The sequence below is a fragment of the Pleurodeles waltl genome, chromosome 3_1, assembly GCF_031143425.1.
Source record: "Pleurodeles waltl isolate 20211129_DDA chromosome 3_1, aPleWal1.hap1.20221129, whole genome shotgun sequence".
In the NCBI taxonomy this organism is placed as follows: domain Eukaryota; kingdom Metazoa; phylum Chordata; class Amphibia; order Caudata; family Salamandridae; genus Pleurodeles; species Pleurodeles waltl.
In genome coordinates this window covers 674,882,648-674,908,276 of record NC_090440.1, presented here as the reverse complement: position 1 = coordinate 674,908,276, position 25,629 = coordinate 674,882,648, and the positions used below count along the sequence as shown (strand labels likewise).

The 25,629-nt window shown below is 46.4% G+C and overlaps 1 protein-coding gene across 3 annotated transcripts in view; it reads right to left on the bottom strand.

The window, feature by feature from the left end:
- Positions 1-25,629, bottom strand: part of LOC138284468 (uncharacterized) — a 146,471-nt gene that overhangs the window by 47,393 nt on the left and 73,449 nt on the right. For all 3 annotated transcript variants that reach the window (XM_069223254.1, XM_069223255.1, XM_069223253.1), the window contains 3 exons: positions 18,461-18,657; positions 12,079-12,137; positions 11,312-11,373 (listed from right to left, as the gene is read on the bottom strand). In XM_069223254.1, coding sequence (XP_069079355.1) covers positions 11,312-11,373; positions 12,079-12,137; positions 18,461-18,657 — 318 coding nt within the window. The remainder of the gene's footprint in view (positions 1-11,311; positions 11,374-12,078; positions 12,138-18,460; positions 18,658-25,629) is intronic.

Sequence of the window (25,629 nt, the reverse complement as noted above, 5' to 3'; positions counted from 1 at the left end):
GCCAAATATTGATTTTGAGCCACACTTCTATCTTGTGTCACTCTCACATTGTCCATATACCTGCTGGCAAGTATCCGACCATCCCTCCTCCCGTGATGCATCCCAGCGGTTGCCGAGAAGTCGCCTGTAGCAGTCTCCACACAGTGTCCAGTGGCCCCCAAGGTGGGACAGCTTAAAGGTTGATGGGCCTCTCTCAAGAGGGGGCTAGGGTTTTCATCTTGTTAAAGCACCCCCTTGATTAAACTACTTTGACACCTGGAATCCCGAAGGCCTCCTTTGGCAGAAGCCAACCCTGGCCTCTCTTTACCGCTCATCCGGGAAACTGCAGTTTTAAGCGCCTGCAGTTTCTCCACAACCAGGGCCAGACAGGACTCAATCATGACCTTGAACTTTGCCAATAGATTTTCTGAACAGAGACCTGGGCACTGACCTACAGAACCCAGGGGGAACGGGTTAGGGTTGGCAGGCAGGGGCAATTTTGTTTTTTTCCCACGTTTTTTCTGAGTCTTGTTCTTTTTCGAAGGAGGGCTACTGCTGCCAGGAGGAGAAACCGTTAAAAGCCTCTTGCTCTTTCTTGTACCTCCTTCCAAGCCCTCTGCCCCTGATGCCCCTTAGGCCCATGTTTCTGCTTGCGCTGGGGTTTTGGGCAGATCCCCCTGGCCAAACCGAGGCTGTCCATCCTCAACCTCAGAGATCCCAGACCCCCATCTTCTGCAGGAGCTTGTTGCCAGTCACCCATCTCCAGCGAGAGTCTCCTCTCTGCCAGGTCGATCTCCCTCGTGACTACAGCACGCACAAGAAAGGAATCCAAAGTTGAATTTGTTTTCACCTTCTCCCGTCCACTCTGGTCCCCATTAAGCAATGACCTTGTCCTGCCCATTCTCACGGATTACCACTGGGGCCTCTGGGGCCTCTCAAGTCTGTCACAGATCAAAAAGGACCCACACTATGACGTTGCTAATATCTCAAAACAAAGAGCTTCTCTCCACCCTGGGGATTAGCTAAAAGAGGGCTAGTGCAAAAGCTCAGTATAGAATCTTAATGTAAGCACTTACCCACTATGCCGGAACTAAAAGGGGGGGGCCCAGACCGGCCTCCTCCGGCCAATGACGGGCAAGGGATGGGCCCGCCCTTGGCCCGGGCTTTGCCCAGGCGCGTCCCGTGCGCATCCCGCTCAGCAGTGTTGTGACGGCACTAAAAAGCACTTCCTCCTTCCGCCTCCGCCCCCTCCTCCTGGGACACAGAGTCCTGTGTCCCTGTGCCGAGATGTGCGCGTCCCGCGCAGCAGGGTTGTGGCGGCGCCAAAAAACGCTTCCTCCTTCCGGCTCCGCTGCCTCCTCTACCAGCCTCCTCCTGGGACACAGAGTCCCATGTCCCTGTGCCAAGATGTGCGCGGCTCGTGCAGCGGTGTTGTGGCGGAGCTAAAAAGCGCTTCCTCCTTCAGGCTCCGCACCCTCCTCCAACAGTCTCCTCATGGGACACAGAGTCCCGTGTCCCTGTGACGAGGTGTGCGTGTGAGAATATTTGCCCAAAAACCGCCTTTATTTCAAACTTTGTTGTGGAGTTCAGGGTGTTGAGAAAACACCTTAGGCCGCAGCTCACTGGATGAGCTGCAGCAGCTGGAACCTCAACGTTTGTCACTCCCGGTGACTCCTGCTTCTATGCTCTACATCTCCAGCCCACGTCTGTGACAAACTCAGTCCTCACTCGCTCTCTCATGCTTATCTGCGCCCTCTCTCAGTCTCCCCGTCTCTGTGCACAGGATTCCGCCTCAATGCTTCTCTCCACCTCCTCAATACCCCTGCATTGCTCTCTTCACTCGAGGATTCCTTCAGAGTTCCAGCGGCTTTTTTATCTCCATCACAATTGTATTTTGTAAGTTTGCGCCACTTTTGCGTCAAAAACCGGCACAAATGCGGCGCTAAAAAAGTATAAATATGGGCTACAATGTCTAAATGTGTTCACAAGATGGTGTTGTTTATGATATGAATAATTGTGACATGATGACATGATGAGGCACAGTGTGCGCAGCGTTAGGCCAGGAGATCAGGCATACAGCAGCAACTCAACGGGCAGGTGCAACTGTGTAGGTAATGTCACTGGGCCCGAGAGGGCCGTACTGGTACAGATCAGGGAGCACTTTCAAGTGAGGGGATAGTGACCGTGCAGCACTTGTGCAAGCATTATTTAGGCGCACTCAAGTTCTGCCGTCACTTCTGAGTCATAGTAGAAAGAGCTGGAAATGGCATGATATGAGCTTGCGCCATATACAGATGGGGCGGTAAGTTGATTCACTGGACCGTGAAAACACAGAAAAGCCATAGTGAAAAGTGTGTAAACAGAGCAATGAACTCAATTAACAGTTCTTACTTCTCTGTGGTGAGCCAAAACTATGTATGCTCAGTTCTGATCCCAGATAAAAAAGGAAAATGTCTTGAGTAGAGACAACGGCTTACATTGTCCCGGACTTCCAGACTCTTTCTCCCTAGACAAATAATATTAAATCCTATGTGGCTTTGTGTAGGAGGCTGACCTGGCTTATAGTGGGTACCTTGTGGTACTTACACCCTGTGCCAGGTCCAGTTATCCCTTATTAGTAGAATAGAGGTGTTTCTAGCAGCTTAGGCTGATAGAAGGTAGCTATGGCATAGCAGCTTAGGCTGAATCAGGAGACATGCAAACCTCCTACTATACCACTTATATCATATAGCACTAGATCATAAGAAAACACAATACTCAGAGTTACTAAAAATAAAGGTACTTTATTTTAGTGACAATATGCCAAAAGTATCTCAGAAAATACCCTCACTTAGGAGGTAAGTAATATACACAAGTTATATGTACACAAACCCAAAATAGGCAAGTAACAGTAAGAAAAGTAGTGCAAACAATGTAGAATCACAATAGGATGCAATAGGCAAACATAGGTCTAGGGGCAACACAAACCATATACTCCAAAAGTGGAATGCGAATCACAAATGGACCCCAGACCTATGGGAGATTGTAGAGGGTCGCTGGGACTGTGAGAAAACAGTAAGGGTGTCCAAAATACCCCACCCTAAGACCCTAGAAAGTAGGAGTAAAGTTACACTACTTCCCCAAAAAGACACAATAGTCGTGATAGGGGGATTCTGCAAGAACCACAAGCACCAGCAAAACACTGAAGACGGATTCCTGGACCTGAGGACCTGAAAAGGAAGGAGACCAAGTCCAAGAGTTGCAATAGTGTCCAGGGGGGCAGGAGCCCAGAAAACCCCGGATAAAGGTGCAAAAGGGCTGCCTCCGGGTGGAAGAAGCCAAAGATTCTGCAACAACGAAAAGGGCTAGGAACTTCTCTTTTGGATGGAAGATGTCCCACGGCGTGCTGGATGTTGCAGAAGTGTTTCCATGCAGAAATACCGCAAACAAGCCTTGCTAGCTGCAAGGGTCGCAGCAGAGGTTTTTGGTGACTGCTGGGGACCAGGATTTCGCCCCTTGGAGGAGGAGACAGGGAGGGCGCTCGGCAACTCAGAGAGCCCCTGCAGAAGCAGGCAGCACCCGCAGAAGTACCAGAGCAGGTACTTGGAAGTTCTGTGAACTCAGAGTCACAAAAGGAGGGTCCCACGACGTCGGAGTCCAACTCAGCAGCTGGAGCACTGCAGGACGGAGTGCTGGGGACCCAGGCTAGGCTGTGCACAAAGGAATCCTTGGAGAAGTGCACAGAAGCCGGAGCAGCTGCAAATCACGCAGTACACAGGTTTGCTGTCTGGCGTGGGAAGGCAAGGACTTACCTCCACCAAATTTGCACAGAAGGGCCACTGGAATGTGGGAGACACTAGGACCCAGCTCCTGTGTTCCAGGGACCACCGCTCGTCAGGATAAGAGGGGACCCAGAGGACCAGTGACGCAGTCTTTTGGTGCCTGCGTTAGCAGGGGGAAGACTCTGTCGACCCACAGGAGATTTCTTCTTGGCTTCAAGTGCAGGGTGAAGGCAGATAGCCCGCAGAGCATGCACCACCAGGAAACAGTCAAGAAAGCCGGCAGGATGAGGCGGTACAATGTTGCTGGTAGTCGTATTGCTACTTTGTTGCGGTTTTGCAGGTGTCCTGGAGCAGTCAGTGGTCGATCCTTGGCAGAAGTCGAAGAGGGAAGTGCAGAGGAACTCTGGTGAGCTCTTGCATTCGTTATCTGAGGAATAGCCCAGAGGAGAGACCCTAAATAGCCAGAAAAGGAGGTTTGGCTACTAAGAAAGGAGGCTTGGCTACTGAAAGAGGTAAGCACCTATCAGGAGGAGTCTCTGACGTCACCGGCTGGCACTGTCCACTCAGAGCAGTCCATTGTGTCCCAACACCTCTGAATCCAAGATGGCAGAGGTCTGGGACACACTGGAGGAGCTCTGGGCACCTCCCCTGGGAGGTACTGGTCAGGGGAGTGGTCACTCTCCTTTCCTTTGCCCAGTTTGGCGCCAGAGGAGGGCCAGGGGGTCCCTGAACCGGTGTAGACTGGCTTATGCAGAGATGGGCACCATCTGTGCCCATCAAAGCATTTCCAGAGGCTCGGAGAGGCTACTCCTCCCCAGCCCTTCACACCTATTTCCAAAGGGAGAGGGTGTAACACCCTCTCTCAGAGGAAATCCTTTGTTCTGCCTTCCTGGGACTGGGCTGCTCAGACCCCAGGTGGGCAGAAACCTGTCTGAGGGGTTGGCAGCAGCTGCAGTGGAAACCCCAGAAAGGCAGTTTGGCAGTACCCGGGATGTGTGCTAGAGACCCAGGGATCATGGAATTCTCCCCCCAACACCAGAATGGTATTGGGGAGACACTTCCATGATCTTAGACATGTTACATGGCCATGTTCAGAGTTACCATTGTGACGCTACACATAGGTCGTGACCTATGTGTAGTGCATGCTTGTAATGGTGTCCCCGCACTCACAAAGTTCGGGGAATTTGCCCTGAACAATGTGGGGGCACCTTGGCTAGTGCCAGGGTGCCCACACACTAAGTAACTTGGCACCTAACCTTCACCAAGTGAGGGTTAGACATATAGGTGACTTATAAGTTACTTATGTGCAGTGAAAAATGGCTGTGAAATAACATGGACGTTATTTCACTCAGGCTGCAGTGGCAGTCCTGTGTAAGAATTGTCTGAGCTCCCTATGGGTGGCAAAAGAAATGCTGCAGCACATAGGGATCTCCTGGCACCCCAATGCCCTGGGTACCTAGGCACCACATACAAGGGAATTATATGGGTGTTCCAATGTGCCAATAAGAATTGGTAAAATTAGTCACTAGCCTGCAGTGAAAATTTTAGAAAGCAGAGAGAGCATAAACACTGAGGTTCTGGTTAGCAGAGCCTCAGTGATACAGTTAGGCACCACACATAGAACACATATAGGCCACAAACATATGAGCATATGGCTAGCAGGATCCCAGTGACACATATCAAACATACTGACAACATACGGTTTTCACTATGAGCACTGGGCCCTGGCTAGCAGGATCCCAGTGAGACAGTAAAAACACCCTGACATATACTCACAAACAGGGCAAAAGTGGAGGTAACAAGGCTAGAAAGAGGCTACCTTCCTACACTGTGCCACCCATGTGGAGTCCCGGCCACATATATTTAGACGTAAGCAGGTATGAGGAATACTACCAGGAGAAGGTCATAACATGAACTTTAACAGACTGGAAGTGGTAACTGCAGGGCCCCTATGACTTACTGATCAATATAAGGCTTCCGCTGACGTAGACTTACCCAATGTCGATTCCAGGCTACCCATGGCTAAACGCTTACATTTAATCTGAAGGGAAATCACAGTAAGGAAATGGATATATGCATTTACAGACAATACTTACTTAAGCTAAGCTATGGCTAGGAACAGCAATTCAGAAGTGCTGCTATCACCATCCATGCATTTACCACCATCAGTTCATCCTGAGATGCTGCTAGGGTCTGTAGCTACCACTTAGGGCATTCACCAGGACCAGTCGGAAGGACCACCTACCTAAAAATAATAATGTGATCTTTGCCTGAGTTATTTCCAGGGCCTCCTCTACGTAAACCAACTCTAAGGTCTTCTCCTCCTAAGCTCCTAAAGTAATGATACCACTACAGCTTCGTGAATATTATTGTTTGATTCTGTTCGAGGTACTACGAGAGCAACCTCTGCCCAACATATCCCTAGAGCCTCATCATCTGAAGTTTAACCACTTGTGACTCACAATTTCTAGCCTGACCTTGCATTAAAAGCACAGAGAGCCTGGAACACAGTCTGAATTTGTGGGTTTGGCTTCAGGTCCTTACCTCACTTCAGACTTATTCAAGCCCCTCACTCTACTCTGCACCAAAGCACAGTATCTTCATGAGAGGGCCACTCACGATCTGCTTATAAGAAAACCACTGTCTACCTGACTGTATGACAGTGGCATGGATATGTATTTACTTCCAAAGGAACGTCTGTACCTGTCACTGTGTGACTGTCTAATTTGTCAGGGCGTGGTTGTCTGATTCTTTGAGTGTATGACAGTCTGTCCCTGTCACTGTGTGACTGTCTATCCTTGGTCCTGTGTCACCTTCCATCATTGTTTAAAAGCCACTTTGTCACCATGTGTCAGGCTAACCCCGTCACAGTCCTTGTCATGTAGCGACAGAAGGTATTCTATCAGAATATTGTGCTTTAAATATTGTAGCCAGATTATCAACTATCAGAAAATATCTTGAAGGTAAGTGTACTGAGGTAAGTATAACTTTACTATTCTTAACTCACAAATATGTACACTCACAATATCTATATCTTCAAGGAATGTAGAGGGGAAAATACCAAATCTAACCTAAATATATATATACATATTATTTTTCCACTGAAAAAAACAAAAGTTATAGGGACGTTATTGTTAGGCTCACATTTTAAACATACAAAACCATAGAAATTCACCTATTATACTTGGAGTTATCTCAAGTAACTATAACTTGTGCCCTAAGGTAATTATAACTTTTGCCCCGACATGCACAGTTTTTTGGTAAATATTTTTACTGCAAATATTACATTGATATTATCAGTGATGTTATCAAAGATGCCATGAGTGCTGTAATTGGTGGGGTAATTAGCAGTGCATGGTGAGGACGCGAGTTATAGTTTCCTTAGGGCACGGATTATAGTAGTAGTCAATATTCTGACTACTATTTTTTACAGCACAATATTTTTCTAGTCAATACTCTGACATAAATCTGATTAAATATCCTTAATCTATACAAGTTTACCTTCATGATTTCCCATATTTTGATTACAATATTTTGCAGCACAATATTTTAGTACATGAAATTCTGACACAACCTGACAGAATATCCCATCACTCTGAGACAGCACTCCGACACTTCTGTATTCACGTTCCTGTTTTTTTAGTTGCATGTGACCATAGTGGGGACACGTGCTATGTCAGAAGAATCTGTTGGGAATGAGGTCAGAGGGTGCTTTCAGGCGTGTTCTGAACCACTGTCTTCTCTTTCCTGGGCCAGTCATGATGATCCCAATGTCATCAATAGTTTGCAATTGCAGTTGCTTTCTTAAAGTATGGAGACATATTATTGCAAGTGATAAAGACATATATTTTCCCACACATAAAAGGAGTTTTGGACTTGGCAAAACACAAACGTGTGCTAAATTGCTATGCACAATAAGGCCCACCTGGAAACATTAGTGTGGTATCACCAGCTGAGGTGCACATCAACACCTGTTTATGCATAGTAGGCAAACCACATCCTAATTTTTTTGCTCCCAGCTGTCAATCTTCAGTTGTTGGCCTGGCAGCCATGGTTGACAGTATAAAAGAACAGTCAACAAATACCTTTTTATTAAAAGAAAAAATACGGATGTGAAACAGAGCATTTTCCATCTGCACTGATGTGTAAAGATGGAAAACTGGTAGACTTGTTGTGATCAGTACTGCTGGTATTTTGATACTGTATTTTGAAATATTTCTCCCATTAGTTAGTTAAACAGCTTTTTTGCTCTTGTGTATATCCTCACTTATTTTAAGTTCTGTGAAAAAAAGTCCAATGTGTTATATGACTAAACTGCCACTTGGACTATATTCCAGGTATTAGGTTTAAAGGCAGACCTATATTTGACAACAATACACTTATTAAAAACGTCTAGCACTGTATTTTAGCACATGTACACAACTGCAGTTACATAAGGAAATGTAGCGTCTGGCCTGGCAGTCATGGCTGACAGCATGGAGGTTTACTCAAAATAGAACTACTAACTGCTGACCGGTAAACACATGGGGACCCATTTACAAAACCAGCTTGGAGTACTAAAGTAGTACTCTTGTAGTGCTCTTTTATGTACTTTTACATGTATTTATGAATTGCAACAAAACATCTAAAACGTGAGTATTCGCCGGATATTATTATAGTACATATAGAAAAGACTGCTACTTCTTTGCACTTTTACTCACAGAGTTGGAAGTTTCAGGACGATTTACAAAGGCATGTAAGAGTAGGTAAAGGAGTATCCTTATAGAACTCTTATCTATATTCATAAATCAATTTGTATCAGTCTGCTAACATTCCACTAAGAATTTGCTTTAGCACTTTTCTCCTCAGACTCCTGAAGCTTAACTTCAATCGAGAAATCTAGTGAAATGAATTCTAAATATTTCTTGTACCTGGGAAGGTCCCTTCTGGCTATGGTGCGTGCTAGACTTTTTATCCTTGGCGTGGTCTCCCTTAACTTTTTGCCTCTGTTTCCCAGGTTGTTGATGTGTGCTTGACTCTGATTTTGCTGTTTTTGTTACTCTGGGCACTTTACCACTGCTAACCAGTGCTAAAGTGCAAGTGCTCCTTTACAAAATGTGTATGTAATTGGCTTGTCCATGATTGGCATATTTGATTTATTAGTAAGACCCTAGCACAGTGCACTAGAGGTGCCCAGGGCCTGTAAATCAAATGCTACTAGTGGGCCTGCAGCACTGGTTGTGCCACCCACATTAGTAGCCCTGTAAACATGGCTCAGACCTGCCACTGCAGTGTCTGTGTGTGCAGTTTTAAACTGCCAATTTGACTTGGCAAGTGTACCCACCTGCTAGGCCTATACCTTCCCTTTTCTTACATGTAAGACTCCCCTAAGGTAGGCCCTAGGTAGCCCCATGTGCAGGGTGCCGTGTATGTTTAAGGTAGGACATATATTAATGTGGTTTACATGTCCTGACAGTGAAATATTGCCAAATTTGGTTTTCACTGTTGCAAGGCCTATCCCTCTCATAGGTTAACATGGGGGCTACCTTTAAAAATGAGTAAAGAGTAGATTCCCTTTAGGAGGAGATAGACATGTGGAGTTTGGGGTCTCAGAGATCACAATTTAAAAATCCCTCTTTTAGTAAAGTTGATTTTAAGATTGTGTGTTTGAAAATGCCACTTTTGGAAAGTGAGCATTTTCTTGTTTATACCATTTCTGTGCCTGTTTGTGGAGCCCCTGCCTGGGACAGTTTGACAGTTGGGCTGGTTGCACCTCACACTAGACAGTGACACAAAGGGAGCTGGGGTGTAGTCTGCATTTCCTGATGAGCCATCTGTGCTAGGAGGGAGGGGAGGAGTGGTCACTTACACCTGAAAGGGCTGTGCCTGCCCTCACACAATGCAGTCTCCAATCCCCTGGTGAGTGTCTGGGGCCTGGCCGGGGCAAGGCAGGATCTCACATTAAAGAGAGACTTTGCTTTGAAGTAGGCCTACTTCAAAGGAGAAATTGGGTATAAGATGGGCAACCAAAACCACAGACTTTAGAACACTTCTGGAAACCAAGAAGTACCTCTGCCTGGAGAAGAGCTGGAGAGCTAAGGAAGAAGAGCTGCCCTGCCTGTGACTGTGCTTTGTGGACTTTGTGTGCCTTCCATCTTGTGAAGATCTCCAAGGGCTTGATTTAGCGCTTGCCTCCTGTTGTTTGAAGTCTCAGGGACAGCAAAGACTTCTCTGGGGAGACTCCTACTCTGCCAAGTGGTGCTCATCCAGTTCCTCGGTCCCTGAAATTAGAAGCTGGCAGCCTAAGAGGAAGAAATCCACGCACAGAACGCCGTGCGGGGAAAAGATCGACGCGACTCCGATTTGTGGCTGGGAAATCACAGGTGAAATTCACAGGTGAAAATCGACGCTTGTCTGCAACGCGACCGAAGAATCGATGCACGGAGCTGGAGAAACGACACGCAGCATCGATGACACTGCGCATAACCTGTAAAACCTATGGGCACCTGCTACAGCATTAGGGGCCTGATTTATGAAAAGTTAGCACCGCCTTTGCATCATTTGTTGACGCAAAAGAGGCATAAACTTACAACATATAATCATATTTTGTAAGTTTGCGCAGCTTTCGCGTCAATAAATGACGCAGAGGCAGCGCTAACTTTTCATAAATCAGGCCCTAGGTTTATAAAGTGTACCCCTTCTGGTACTACCTGTTGGAATTTGAATAGGAACAGGGTATGTTCTCAAACGCATTTGCGTGATAACATTTTTAGACTTATTTTGTGAGTTTAATAAGAGATTCACATCTCTACAACATACTCTTTCCATGATATCGTTACCTTGTTCTTTAAACATGTTTCTTTTCCTGTGAAATTATTAGTTGGTTACTAAATTTTGTGTAATCTGTAAATTGTTTTGTGAAATCCTCGTAGTATTTTGCGAAACCAGTCCTGCTTTTCTAAAATTCTTCCTACTTTTTGTCATAATCTGTTCAACGTTCTGTGAAGCTCATTTTGTGAAATTGTAGAGTTTCTGTAAGACGTATTTTTGTTTTACTGTAAACCCTTACATATTCTCTATTCACAACTTCAGTCTGTTAATGGATTGTGAAACCTGCAAGCCTTCAGTGTGGCTACACTTTACACAACTTGTGGAGAGGCAAAAGTAAAGAACTTGCCAAAGGGAGAGGTAGAATGGTGTGTAGCCGAACATAGGGGAAGGAGAAGAGGTGGTTACCTGGGGACGTTCAAGGGTGCAGGACCTACAGAGGGAAAGGTACTACAGTACTTTTGGCTCTAGTGATTTTTGAAATGCTGAGTGTAGCAACATATGCAGATATTTATTGCCGCAGATGCATAATTACAACTGCAGATGTACATAATTACGTTAAAAGAGAGGAAGTTGTTTACCTAGGGAACGAGAGGGGCAAGGCTGCCTGGGGAGAGGAAAGCAGCCACAGTATCTGCAACCAGGGAGTGGATTTACTTCCTGTAAGATAACTGAATATATAGACACTGGGAAAGGCGGAGGCAACAGAGTATCTTAGTATAATGGGGGCTATAGTACATATGGAAAGAAAGAGAGTGCAATACCTGCATCTTCTGGGATACTCGCGGATGAAGTGAATGAATTAAGCAGGATCTGAAGATCTCTCCTGTCAAAGAGACATTGCCTTATTAACACAAAACATATTTGCATCACTCAGGGGTGAACGCCAGCGATAGACAGCAGAATGTGCAGGAGGGATCCACAGCACTGAGGGGCAGATGCAGTGCTTAATTTGAGCCAGTGGTTGCTGATAGGGAGCACCAGCACTTCTTTTTGGGGACCGACACTTATTTATCTGCATTACATTTTTACTGAGAGCGAAAGACGAAAAGTAAAAAAAAAAGTGGAAAGATGGAGGAAGGGAGAGACATAAAAACCTCCACAAAGGGAGAAAGCAGGAACATCCAGAATCAAGATAAAGCCGAAAGCTGTGTCTGTTAGCGAATTAAAGGTAAATGAGGTGGATTTAGGACTGCACAACCTTGGAATTCTGTGCATGCACATTTTAATTACACCAGCCGTGTGTTTCAGAGCAGATCTTTGTGCAGGCATTACCTGATTTACAAATTAAGCACTGAGCATATGCCTCGAAGGATGATCAAGGTGTGAGGTACAGATAAAGTCATGAACATGGGGGCAGATGCATCCAGGAGTGAGGGCGAAATGCATCTAGGAGTGTAGGACACCAAATGTGAGAGGGGGCAGATGTACACAGGTCTGAGGAGCAGATACACACAAGCCTGCACTGCAGTGGGTGTGAGCAGAATGGACATTTCTAGTGAAGTATACAAAAGTTGTTAGTGTTACTTACTCAGGAATATTTTGCAACGATCTCAATTCTCCAACCACCTCCTGCAGAAGATGCTGGTCCTACCAGATAAAACACAGACTCAGGCAAGAAAACATCCAGTGCCTCTTTTGGCTCTGCAAAGTGTGCCCACATGCATGGTCACTCTGAGGATAATTTATGATGTGATATTAGGCTCAAGTTGAGGATTTATTCAACCAAGCTACAATCCTAGGTTGTTCATCGGCCCCAACAATCAGTATCTTCTACTCTGACCTTCGGGGACCCAGACAGCTACCAGGTCAAGCTTTCCTTAGGACAGCATTGTGGTCCCCAATATGAGGAGCAGTACCTGAAAAAGTAAGTTGGCAAAGAGGTGTCGCTTATCTCTTTAGTTCCATGTCTTTTAAGTTCTTAGACCTTTAAAGGGAAACATACAGAGCTTCTCCGCATGAGTAAGGCGTATAGGAAACAATAACATGGTTCACTTACTGAAATTGGATAGGAGGCCCTCTATGGCAAGGAGTTGTGATAACTGCCACACAACCTACTTTCTGCTTACATAGATGCAATAGCTATCAAAAAGTAATCTAATGCTTCGAAAGTGTGTCTCTTTACTTGCAGAAGTCGAGGCATTCCACTTAAGTAGACTTCTCTGATCAAAGTAGGGTACACATGTCAGTCTTGCAGCCCAGTAAAAGTGGGCCATGCTACAGAGAGGTCAGTGAAGGTGCTGGGCAAACAGGACTATGTGCCAGATGTAGGTAGCTGTTTGCATGGTGCAAACTGCGAAAATCGCACTTTGCGCCATGCAAACAGCCTAACGCGATGCTCATTCCCAAATTGCGAGTCGGTACTGACTTGCAATTTGGAAATGCGACTCACAAATAGGAAGGGGTGTTCCCTTCCTATTTGCGACTCGCATCGCAATTCAGAGTTGCTTTGTGACCGCGAATGCGGTCCCAAACCAACTCGCAGTTACCACCAGTGTCACACTGGTGGTAACTCATTCGCAAATGGGAAGGGGTCCCCATGGGACCCCTTCCCCTTTGTGAATGTCGACAAAAATATTTTTTCAGAGCAGGCATGGTTTTGGTATTTTTTTCATTTTGCAACTCGTTTTCCTTTAAGGAAAAAGGGCTGCAAAATGAAAAAAAAACAGCTTTATTTAAAAAGCAGTCACAGACATGGAGGTCTGCTGACTACAGCAGGCCACCATCCCTGTGAGTGCAGGGACTCGCTATGGGGTCGCAAAATGCGACCCACCTCATGAATATTGATGAGGTGGGTCTTTGCGACCCCATAGCGAGTCGCAGAAGGTGTCTGAGACATCATTCTGCATCCGTTTTTGCGACTTGCAAATTGCGAGTCGCTCAGACTCGCAATTTGCAAGTCGCAAAAACGGATTTTGCTACATCTGGCCCTATGTGCTTTACTCAGAGAATCATAAAATAGTCTAATCTCACTAAACACTACATATTCAAGTAGATTCAAATGAGAGACTTCTGAACTTAGCTTCAAGAGATACTTTAACGTATATGGTCTTGCAAGCAAATGCTATTTTTCTTCATGCACTGCTTATGCTTGCTATGATAGTTCTATTATGCAGTTCTTGATCATAAGTGAGACAGAGTTAAGGTGAACCATAGAAACTGGAGGATCAGAGGTGTGCCTTTCTGGGAGGAGTAATGCTGCATCATGTACTCTGTCTACCACATGCTCTAAGTTATGGGTTATAATATGTTATTATGCTTCAATAGTGCACAGCAAGATCAAGAAACAGTTGTCCACTAAGTCAACAGAAGGATATAATGCACTTATAGCTGTGGATTAACAAGCATCAACTAAAAAAGCACATTTTGACGAAAACAAAGGCATAAACGTTGGAAAAAATGGTCTATACTTTGCTTTCGCATATACAGTCACTATGTGTTTCTGTTTGCAATTGTAGTTTTTTACATTTCCTCAATAATATGATGAACAGTAAGCAATTTAATTTCCCAATTTCTGATAAACTATTTTCACATGGTTTTGGGTGATGTTCACTTATTTGACCATGACCCTTCATTATCAGGTTCCTGCTTATAAACCTCAAGGCACCTATTGTCTAGCAATAATTGAGAGTATGTACGCTTGGGACTTCTGAAAGGCAACCCTATGTACAAATCAACAGCTATCTTTTACGACAGCTGAAGGTGGAAGGAATTTACAGAAAGAGGAGGGCAGTGAGGGTGGATGGGATATTTGATTGGAGCATGGATGGAGTAGGGATGGCACTTGCTCAGAATTCCATACTTTTGCCATGCATGTCTGCTGCATTTGGCTCATCTTCGTGCCCTTTCTGGCAAGGTTGGTGCTCTCATGAGGGCTGATGTCCTTGCTTCTCATTGCTTTCTGATATACTGCATGCCATTGGTGATGTACATTCGAATAAGAATTTCCTTGTAATTGGGCACTGGAGTAAAAGCCTGGAGAGCTACGGGAACCACTCTGATCTCCAGTGCATTGTTGTGACAAAAGAGATTCTCTTTGGGTCCTGGTACACAAAATACTTTGGCCCTAATTCTAACCTTGGCGGACGGCGGAGGCCGTCCGCCAAGGTACCGCCGTCAGAACACCGCACCGCGGTCGAAAGACCGCTGCGGTGATTCTGACATTTGCCCTGGGCTGGCGGGTGGCCGCCAAAAGGCCACCCGCCAGCCCAGGGCAAATCAACCTTCCCACTAGGATGCCGGCTCAGAATTGAGCCGGCGGAGTGGGAAGGTGCGACGGGTGCAGTTGCACCCGTCGCGTATTTCAGTGTCTGCTAGGCAGACACTGAAATACTTTGTGGGGCCCTCTTACGGGGGCCCGCGGCACCCCCTACCGCCATCCTGTTCCTGGCGGGCGAACCACCAGGAACAGGATGGCGGTAGGGGGTGTCAGAATCCCCCATGGCGGCACAACAAGCTGCGCCGCCATGGGGGATTCTAAGGGCAGCGGTAAACCGGCGGGAGACCGCCGGTTTACCCTTTCTGGCCGCGGCTGAACCGCCGCGGTCAGAATGCCCTGCGGGGCACCGCCGGCCTGTCGGCGGTGCTCCCGCCGACCCTGGCCCCGGCGGTCTTGTACCGCCGGGGTCAGAATCACTCCCTTTGTGTCGACTACCTAGCCAATGAGTCACAAATCGACCACAGACATTTCTCAGTGACTAGTGTGAACTAGAGAGTGTTCTTTGAGAACCTTGCCACATTTTATCTACCAAAGGGCTGACATACAATCCTGGACAAAGTTTGCCCTAAATTTGGCTTCACTGATTTTAGGCAACATTGTAACAATTTCACATACAGGTGTGGTATGCCTGACAAAAACTAAGGTTGTTCAATTTGTTTATGAGTGACGGAATATAAATGATAATTTTGAATAGTTTTCAGTGAAATTGATTTAGATGGTAAAGACCTGTGATCAAGCTCAAGTTCTTAGTCCTTGTACCCTTTCTTGTTAGCCTAGACTATGCTGCTGATTTCCATTCTCAAATGATGTTCTTCTCTGTGCCCCTGTTTTAAGCAGAATATTTACTTCTAGTCTTCAATGTCTGGAGCTGTTCTTACAATATGGTCTTCTTGTTGGGTGGCAAATACCAGATGTTCCTGATGAATAGTAGGCTGCCACCCTGCTACCCTTCTGTGTGTGTGTGCTTTGTGGGGGGACAAAAGAGGAAGTAGCAGAGATGGTGAACTTTAAAGAGGACACCAGCAGCCAGGAACCCAATAAATTGTAGATTTGAAGCCTTAGAATTGTGCAGTGGCTGGGAGGATGGTACTGGATGTAAGAATGGCACTAGTCTGAGGTTTCAAACTGCTGCAGAGTTGTTAGCAAAATATTACCTTTGACCTATCTCTTTGAAGGGTGTTCCTTTTATAAAGGCTCAATGTACACACAGTTTCTGTTTGTGTCCTCTGAATTTCATTATTGTTGTGAGTATCAAACAATAATGTTACCACAAAAGTACATCTATAAATATTTTCTCACCATCAGGTGTACAAGTGACGATAATCTGGCCGTGTTTGAATGAGTGTCGATAATCTAGCCGTGTTTGGAGTGCCCCTAAGGCGTAAGTCCAATGGTACTAAAAGCATCGGCCAAACTAAGGACTGAGCCACTCTGCACCAAACTTGCACCCAAGAGTTTCATTAACTCTGTGCTTTACCTGGTGCTGAGAATGGTGGCAGGCTTCTTATACCTCCTGCAAGATCAACGCTGATGTGGTAGTAGGTGAAGATCTCAGCAGGACACAGCCCTGAAGTGACCTCGCTGTACCAGCAAAAGGAGAATGAGGTGGGATTCCCTCCCTTCCTTCTACTGAGGTTGAGGGGCCTACTGAGGTCAGTGTCTACTTTAGAGGATATGGGCAGACAGATAGTTCAGAACTGGGCTTCTACACTAGCCTGGAGTACAGACTGTGCCGGTGTGCCTTGAGGACTCTGGGCCTTATCTTCTGGCAGTGTTGTCATGACACAGTCTAAGATTCACTACTGGCATTTAATTAAAATAATACATTTTTTAGCAGAAGCAGTCAGCTACCCTTAGTATGTGGATGAAACAATATTTAAAAATTAGAAAAACGGCAAGCAAATGTAATATCAACAAGAGGCAGATGTGAAAACCCCACTCTAATTCTGCTAAGTATAAAAACATGTGGGAAATTGAACTGCTGTCCAACTCTGACAGAGCAGAAAATAGAAAAGATGATTCCTCATTTGGCTCTAAGCATTATATGAAGGTGCATACCCACTACAATCAAACATTTTAAAAACTGAAAAAGAACGAAAATACTTGTTTCTGTTTTTTGGGGAAAATAATAACAATAAATGAAGCATTTTCGAATATAATAAATAAATAATAAAGAACCGCCAATGGGCTTACATGATTGCCAAGCTCACAGATTGAGAAGTGGGGAAAATAAAGAGCCTTGGTCAGAAAATGCACAAGAGCAGGGCAGGCCGGCACAGCTTGACCAAACTTTGCAGAGGTGTTTCGTCCCAACTATGGTATTCTGAGGATTGGTGAGAAGGTTGGAAATAGTTCTACGGCATATAAAGCTGGAACAGATGCTAAGTGGGGAAATATTTCACAGATGAAGAATGAATAGCTGAATTACACGTTTCACGTTCAACTCTGACCAAAGGATAGTCAATAATGTAAGATGAGTTGTGACATAAAGCTTTACTTTGTGCCACTTGTATAAGATTTGGTGTGCCTATAACAATGCTCTCTATCTGATATGGCCGCCATTTGGTAACACCAAGAGACCATTTTAGTGTTGAACTGCATGACATCAAAACCAAAATGGGATTAGCTAAGGTACTAAGGGCCAGATGTAGCAAAATCCGATTTTGCGACTTGCAAATTGCGAGTCTGAGCGACTCGCAATTTGCAAGTCGCAAAATCGGATGTAGAATGGTGTCTCAGACACCTTCTGCGACTCGCTATGGGGTCGCAAAGACCCACCTCATCAATATTCATGAGGTGGGTCGCATTTTGTGACCCCATAGCGAGTCCCTGCACTCACAGGGATGGTGGCCTGCTGTAGTCAGCAGACCTCCATGTCTGTGACTGCTTTTTAAATAAAGCTGTTTTTTTTTCATTTTGCAGCCCGTTTTCCTTACAGGAAAACGAGTTGCAAAATGAAAAAAATACCGAAACCATTTGGTTTCGTTTTTGTCAGAGTAGGCAGTGGTCCATATACCACTGCCTGCTCTGAAAAAATATTTATGTCGACATTCACAAAGGGGAAGGGGTCCCATGGGGACCCCTTCCCTTTTGCAAATGTGTTACCACCAGTGTGACACTGGTGGTAACTGCGAGTTGGTTTGCGAATGCATTCGCGGTCACAAAGCAACTCTGAATTGCGATGCGAGTCGCAAATAGGAAGGGAACACCCCTTCCTATTTGCGAGTCGCATTCCCAAATTGCGAGTAGGTACCGACTCGCAATTTGGGAATGAGCATCGCAGGAGGCCGTTTGCATAGAGCAAACTGCGTTTTTCGCAGTTTGCGCCATGCAAACGGCTTGCTACATCTGGCCCTAAATGCATTAGCCCTAAGATATATACTGATGGCCAAATTGAAAATTGTGCTCAGGTTTGTACATTGTAGAAAAGTAACAGAGAATAAAGTCACACTATTGCAAAGAGATTAAGGAGTTCAAGTGGTCCTGATGCAATGACAGTGTTCACTAGGATAGTGAGATTGAAACCTATTCCTCTTTTAGAAGTAGCAGCAGTCTGAAAGGTTGTAGGTGAATACACCTCCAATTAGAAACCCCAAAAAGCAGGTCACCATTCCATTGGTAAGCTATGTGGACACAAAGAAAAGCCTAGAAGAGTGCCTAAACAACTTTTTTGACAAAGACTAACGCTGCTGACCTGGTAATCCATGGTTGGATTGGGCACATCTTCCAATGCCATGCTGTGGGATGGGCCGGGCATAGGAGAGGTGCTACTGTCTTGGCAGAGTGGACCTGCTGGACCAGGGAACGGAGATGTGGATGCCTCTAGTACTTCTGGCGAGGGTTGCAGGAGACTCTGCAGCTCTTGTATGCTTGTCAGCTGCAGGTCAATCCCTGAAAAAAAATCAGACAGCATCATTGATTTTTAGAGTAATTATTGTATTTATTAAACTACTTTCGGCCAAGCCTTTCATGCCACACAGTATTTACAAAAGGTGTGTATAAAATGGAATAAGCAACATACACACTCAAGATTTTCAAAAAATGTTTAAGGGGTTTGGATACAGTCACATAATTTATTGTGGCATGAGCTGAACCTGTCACAGAGGGCCTCATTATGAGAGCCTCGCAGTGACCGTGGTGGTCCGACTGTCACATGACAACCCTGGTGGGCGGACCTGCCAGCAGATCGCCGTCCCCACCAGGACTGAACTCAGTGCCGCCTAGCTAATTACAACTCAGCTAACCACCAGCCTTTTCATGGTGTGGACCCTGCCACGAAAAGCCATGGAAAGCCATGGTATGGGCAGTGTAGGGGGCCCCATGCCCACCACCCTCGGAATGCACCCTTGTCTGCATTTAGAGGGTGCTGTGTGCTACGATATTGGCCTCGGCTCCCTTAAAACAGCTGAGGCCAATATCGTAGTACAGTTCCAGCTGGTCAGCACGGCGAGAACGTCATAATACAATGTTCCCTCTGGACAGCCTGGTGGGAACATTGTAATAGGACGAAAACGACACTGGTATGACGGAGGCGTCCTCCCTGCGGCTTTGGCGGTGCCGTGGAGGGACCATCGAAAGTCGTAATGAGGCCCAGAGTAGTTAATGAGTTGGTGAAGAGTGTGTGGCATCGAAAGGGAGTGCCATAATGGGGTGGATGTCACTTTATTCTCCCGACATATGATCTGTGTGGGCTGTTGGCAGGCTTCAGGCTATGTAAGACTGGGTCAGGTGCATGTGCTTCTAGACAGCAGAGCTACACTTGTATTCCAGATGCAGTCCTTTAGTGCGCTTGATTCTTCACTGTTGCTCAATTAATAACAGTCAATCTATTCATGGTGGTTATTCTAAGGGGGGGAAATTCTGTTGTTATGTGCTTGAGGGATAAGTGAAGAATGTGGGGTTGTTGTCAAAAGCTACTCTAGATCTTTCGTGTCTCACTAGATACAACTGGTTCAACCTCGCTCTGAATTCATATTTTTCGTTTTTCTTAGCTTCTTTGATATAGTCCAGAATAGTTGCCATTCTCTTAATTTTCTCATGTCTTAACCTATGCCTGGGGCATAATCACTTCTTTTTCAATCCCCTTTAGGAAGATTTTTGGTGTGCTGATGTACCTCACAAGTAGGGAGCTCTTTATCTCTTGGGGTGCCAAATGATGCTCATCTCATCACTGGGTTTCTACAACTATTCTGATAAGTTGAATTGTTAAAATGTTATGCTGTTGTTGATTTCTTAAAAATGGAATACATATTTTTTTATTTAAAAATATCTAAAAAAAATGTTTAAACTTTTTAATAAAAACAAAAATAAATTAAACAATTTAAATTTTACTAACATTTACTAAGTAATGATTAAAATTAGAAATAGTAGTGGGGGTAGGATTTTTTTTATTTCAAGTAATAATATTTATAAATTAAAGTACTATATTTTAATAAATTATTTATTAAACATTGAATTTGATGAGTTAATGAGTTGCAGTATTCTATTTTTTTAATCAGAGGCTAATAATATTTATTAAAGTTAACTTAAAATTTATTTTACATTGCAACATGTTTATTTTTTAAAATAATTATTAAACTTCATAATTTTTCGCAATACTTTACCATGGGAAGGTTATCTCATTTCAGGGATGGAGACTTTACACTCGGAAATCCCATTGGAGGAGGATCCACTAGGAGGCAGACTCATGTACATTTACACTTAGGAGTAACTTTACACTCAAGGATGGGGAATAGCAAAAAGTAGTAAATTACCCATAGGTGTAGTAGTAAACTGACACGAGTAAGTCAGCACTTGTAAATTTACCTTTCTAAATAATCTCTGTGATAGTGTTTAAGGCATAAATGGACAAGTTACTTACCTTCGGTAAAACCTTACCTGGTAGAGACAATGGCCCTCATTACAACCCTTGCGGTCCAAGACCGCCAGGGCTGTTGTGGCTGAAGCACCGCCAACAGGCTGGCGGTGCTTCAGAGGGGATTACGACCGCGGCGGTAGTGCCGCGGTCGCACCGGCGGTGCCGGCGGTTTCCCGCCACATTTGCCCCGGCGGTGATAATCCGCCAGGGCAGCGCTGCGTGCAGCGCTGCCCAGGGGATTACAAGTCCCCCTACCGTCAGCCTTTTCCTGGCGGTTTGAACCGCCAGGAAAAGGCTGGCGGTACGGGGAGTCGCAGGCCCGGCCCCTGCACTGCCCATGCCACGGGCATGGGCAGTGCAGGGCCCCCCTGACAGGGCCCCGTGCAGCTTTTCACTGTCTGCATAGCAGACAGTGAAAAGCACGACGGGTGCAACTGCACCCGTCGCACGGCCGCAACACCGCCGGCTCCATTTGGAGCCAGCTCTGGCCCAGCGGGGATGTCATTATGGGCACCGCGGGAGTGCGGCTGCATTGGCGGACGCACGACGGTTACAACTTGGCGGGCGGCGGTTGCCGCCCGCCAATGTTGTAATGACCCCCAATATCTTGTTGCTGACTCCTTATCCCCCAGGCGTCAGTCTGGATCTGGAGATCTTTCTCGAGTAGTACCCCTGCACGCTGTTAGGTGGCGTTGATCGGTTCCTCATCCGTCATCTGCTTCAGCGGTGTCGGATAGGACGTTGTGGGTTTTATATAGGTACCACCCTGGTGCGCCGGTAAGTTTCTTTTCACGACTTTCCACACCAGAAGCACAGCGCCATGAAGAACACTGACCACTGGTGCGTCAAAACTATGGCCCTGAAATGGTGTCCCTGTTGCCGCCCGCCAATGTTGTAATGACCCCCAATATCTTGTTGCTGACTCCTTATCCCCCAGGCATCAGTCTGGATCTGGAGATCTTTCTCGAGTAGTACCCCTGCACGCTGTTAGGTGGCGTTGATCGGTTCCTCATCCGTCATCTGCTTCAGCGGTGTCGGATAGGACGTTGTGGGTTTTATATAGGTACCACCCTGGTGCGCCGGTCCGTTTCTTTTCACGACTTTCCACACCAGAAGCACAGCGCCATGAAGAACACTGACCACTGGTGCGTCAAAACTATGGCCCTGAAATGGTGTCCCTGTGGCCGCCCGCCAATGTTGTAATGACCCCCAATATCTTGTTGCTGACTCCTTATCCCCCAGGCATCAGTCTGGATCTGGAGATCTTTCTCGAGTAGTACCCCTGCACGCTGTTAGGTGGCGTTGATCGGTTCCTCATCCGTCATCTGCTTCAGCGGTGTCAGATAGGTCGTTGTGGGTTTTATATAGGTACCACCCTGGTGCGCTGGACAGTTTCTTTTCACGACTTTCCACACCAGAAGCACAGCGCCATGAAGAACACTGACCACTGGTGCGTCAAAACTATGGCCCTGAAATGGTGTCCCTGTCCCTAGAAATCAGTTCACAGAGTGGGGAGGATAGGTGGGACGGTAAAGAATCTACAACTAAATATTGTCTCTCCCAGAAAAGGCATTACCAAAAGTAAGTAACTTGTCCATTTAATAGAAGCTTCTAGTTGCATATTCCTTACCTTAGACTAGATACCCAAGCAATACCATCCCTGGAGGTGGGTCAGCAAACTAAGATCATACTAGAAAGTCCTGCAGGACCGAACAGGCAAAGTGACCGTCCTTACGGACATGACTGTCTAAGCAGTAGTGTTTGGTAAATGTGTGCAGAAACGCCCACGTTGCCACCTGACAGATATCAAGGACTGCAACTCCTTGTGCTAACGCATGTGGTTGCAGCTTTAGCTCATGCAAGCCCTCAGGGAGTTGCTTCTTAGCCGGTGTGTAGCACATTTAATTGCAGAGCATGACCCATCTGGAGATGGTTCTCTTTTGCACTGCCTGACCTTTCTTCGCACCCACATAACCAACAAAGAGTTGATCATCCACCCACAACTCTTTAATATGATGAAGGTAGAATGCCAATGCTCTTTTTGGGTCCAGGCGGGTGAGTCTCTGCTCTTCCTTAGAAGGGCGCATGGGTGCCAAAAAAGTAGGCAAGGTGATGGATTGTTGTACATGAAAGGACGTGACTACTTTTTGCAGAAAGGAAGCCCTAGTGTGAAACACCACTTTGTCAGGATAGATAGAAAGGTGGGGCAGCTTAGATGACAATGCCTGCAGCTCACTTACCCTGTGGACAGATGTAATGACCACAAGAAGGGCTGTTTCCAAAGTGAGAAGCCTAGGAGGACAATTGTGGAGAGGCTCGAAAGGAGTGCACATCAGAAATGTCAAAACAAAAATCAAATCCCATTGGGGCATAATGAATGGGGAGGGGGGGGGAACATATGGGTAAGGCCTTTGAGGAACCTATTTACAATTGGAGACTTAAACAAGGAAGGTTGATCAGGCAACCGCAAAAAAGCAGAAATGGGAGACAGATAACCTCTGAGAGTGCCGATAGCAGAGCCCTGCTTCGTACTTGAAAGGATAAACAACAAAACCTCAGAAAGAGGGGCAGAAAGCAAGTCAACAGACTTGTCTGTGCGCCATGCCACAAATTACTTCCAACGACAGGCCTATACTGTTTTGGTGGAGGGACGCCTGGCTGCCAAGATTACATTACAGACTTCGGGCGAAAGGTCAAAAGCTTTCAACTGCCTCTGCTTAATCTCAATGCAAGATGGCAGAGACTGGACAGGTTCGGGTGTAGAACCCTCCCCTGCAGCTGTGACAGACGATCCTCCCAAAGGGGCAGTCTGATCGTAGGATGGATGGCCATGCTCAGTAGCTCGGGATACCAGGCTCTTCATTCCCAGTTTGGAGCCACAAGGATTACTTGGCCTGGTTGTTCTTGATCTTCTTGCGAACTCTAGGCAGAAATGGTATGGGCAGAACGGCTTACAGGAGGTCTGACTTCCACTTGAGACAAAAAGAGTCGCCAAGCATATAGCTGCCTTGGAAACTCCAACGTGCAATAGTGCAGACATTGCAAATTCTCTGCTAAGCAAGGCGCTCCCCACTGCTGAAACAGACCTTAAGCCACCTCCGGATGGAGATGTCATTCGTGATTGACCAAGCATTATCGCTGAGTTTGTCCGCTCTGGCATTCAAAGAGCCCCCAGATGTTTAACGCCCAGAGATATGCCTTGGTGTTCCAGCCACCTCCAGAGGCGCAGAGCCTCTTGACAAAGCATCCACAACCCCACCCTGCCCTGTTTGTTGTAGTACCACATGGCAGTGATGTTGTCTGTGAACACCTGCACTGCCCTGCCTTTGAGAGAGAGAAAAAATGTTTTCAATGCTAGTTTGATTGCCTGAAGCTCCAACAGGTTGATGTGGAGTCCACACTCTGCCGGAGACCAGATGCCTCTGATCTCTGCCTCTCCCAGGTGGCCGCCCCATCTGAAGAGTGATGCATTTGTCAATACTGTCAGATCTGGTTGGGAAAGATAGAGGGATCTGCCTATGACACAGTCACGGTTTGTTAGCCACCACTGCAGATATTGTGCAGTTCCCTCCGAGATCTGGACCTTGTCGGAGAGATGAGTCATCAGCAGGATGCAGGAGGCCATGAGGCCATGAGGCCATGAGGCCCAGCAGCCTCAGAGTCATTCTTACCAAAATCCAGGATGGAGGCTGAAACATTGGTATCATAGCCTGAGTATCCTGGACTCACTGCTCTGGAGGATAAGCCTAAAACTGCACTGTGTCCAGAACATCTCCAATGAAAGGGAGCATCTGAGAGGGAGTCAGGTGTGACTTCTGCATGTTTATAGTGAACCCTAGTGAATGCAGGAGGTTCGCAGTAGTCTGGAGGTGGGAGATGACAGCCTGGGTTGAGTCCGCCTTTGGCAGCAGTCGTCACTATAGGGGAAGACTGAAATCATTGATCTGCACAGATGAGCAGTGACCACTGCCATCACCTTGGTGAACACCCGAGGTGCACTGGTAAGGCCAAAAGGAAGCACAGTGAACTGAAAGTGATCTACCGTGAACCACAAGTAATGTTTGTGGGCAGGCAGGACGGGGATATGCAAATACGCATCCTGCAAGTCCACCGCTACAATCCAGTCTCTGAGAGCCAGGACAGAAAGAGCCAGAGAGAGCATTTTTAACTTCTTCTTGAGAAAGAGATTAGGGGACTGAGGTCAAGGATAGGGCAAAGGCCCTTGTCCTTTTTGTGCACCAGAAAGTAGCGGGAAGAACAACCACAACCTACTTCTTGAACAGGGATCCTCTCTATAGCTCCCTTGGCCAAGAGAGCCATAACTTCCTCTTGAAGTGTCAAGTGATGCTCCATCATCTGATTGTAGGATGGTGGCATGGATGGTGGGTAGTATCGAAGAGGGGGAGGAGTAGCCCCTTCAGACTATCAGCAAAACTCACCTGTCTGACATGATTGACTGCCAGCAGAGCAGGTGATGCTGGATCCTGTCTCCGACTGGTCCCTGGTGGGGAATGGTCAGATTGTGAAGGTTTGGAGGCAGCTGCTTGGGGGGTGCACTGGCCAGAAACATGGTTTCTTGATCCACGAGGATTGTGGTTCCCACCTCCCCAGCAACACAGAGGCTGGTCAGTATGACGGACACGGAGGCTGTATGGGAACTTACCTGGTTGGGCACCCCTTCCATAGCCACGAAAGGGGGGAAAAGGTGACTGTGATTTTTGAGGGGCTGCCGCAAGGCCCTAGCCGTAGCACGAGAATCCTTGAAGAGCTCAAGCACCTAGTCTGCTTTCTCGTCGAAGAGACGGGTGCCATCAAAGGGCATGTCCATAAGATTGTTTTGGACATCCCCCAAAAAGCCAGACATCCTCAACCAGGCATGGCATCTAAGGGCCACTGTCAATACAACCACACCGCCCAGTCAGTTGGTCGTGTTCAAACTACTTTGGATTGTGAACTTCGCTGTGTCTCTCCCATCAGCAACTGCTTGGGAAAGTACAGCCCGGGCC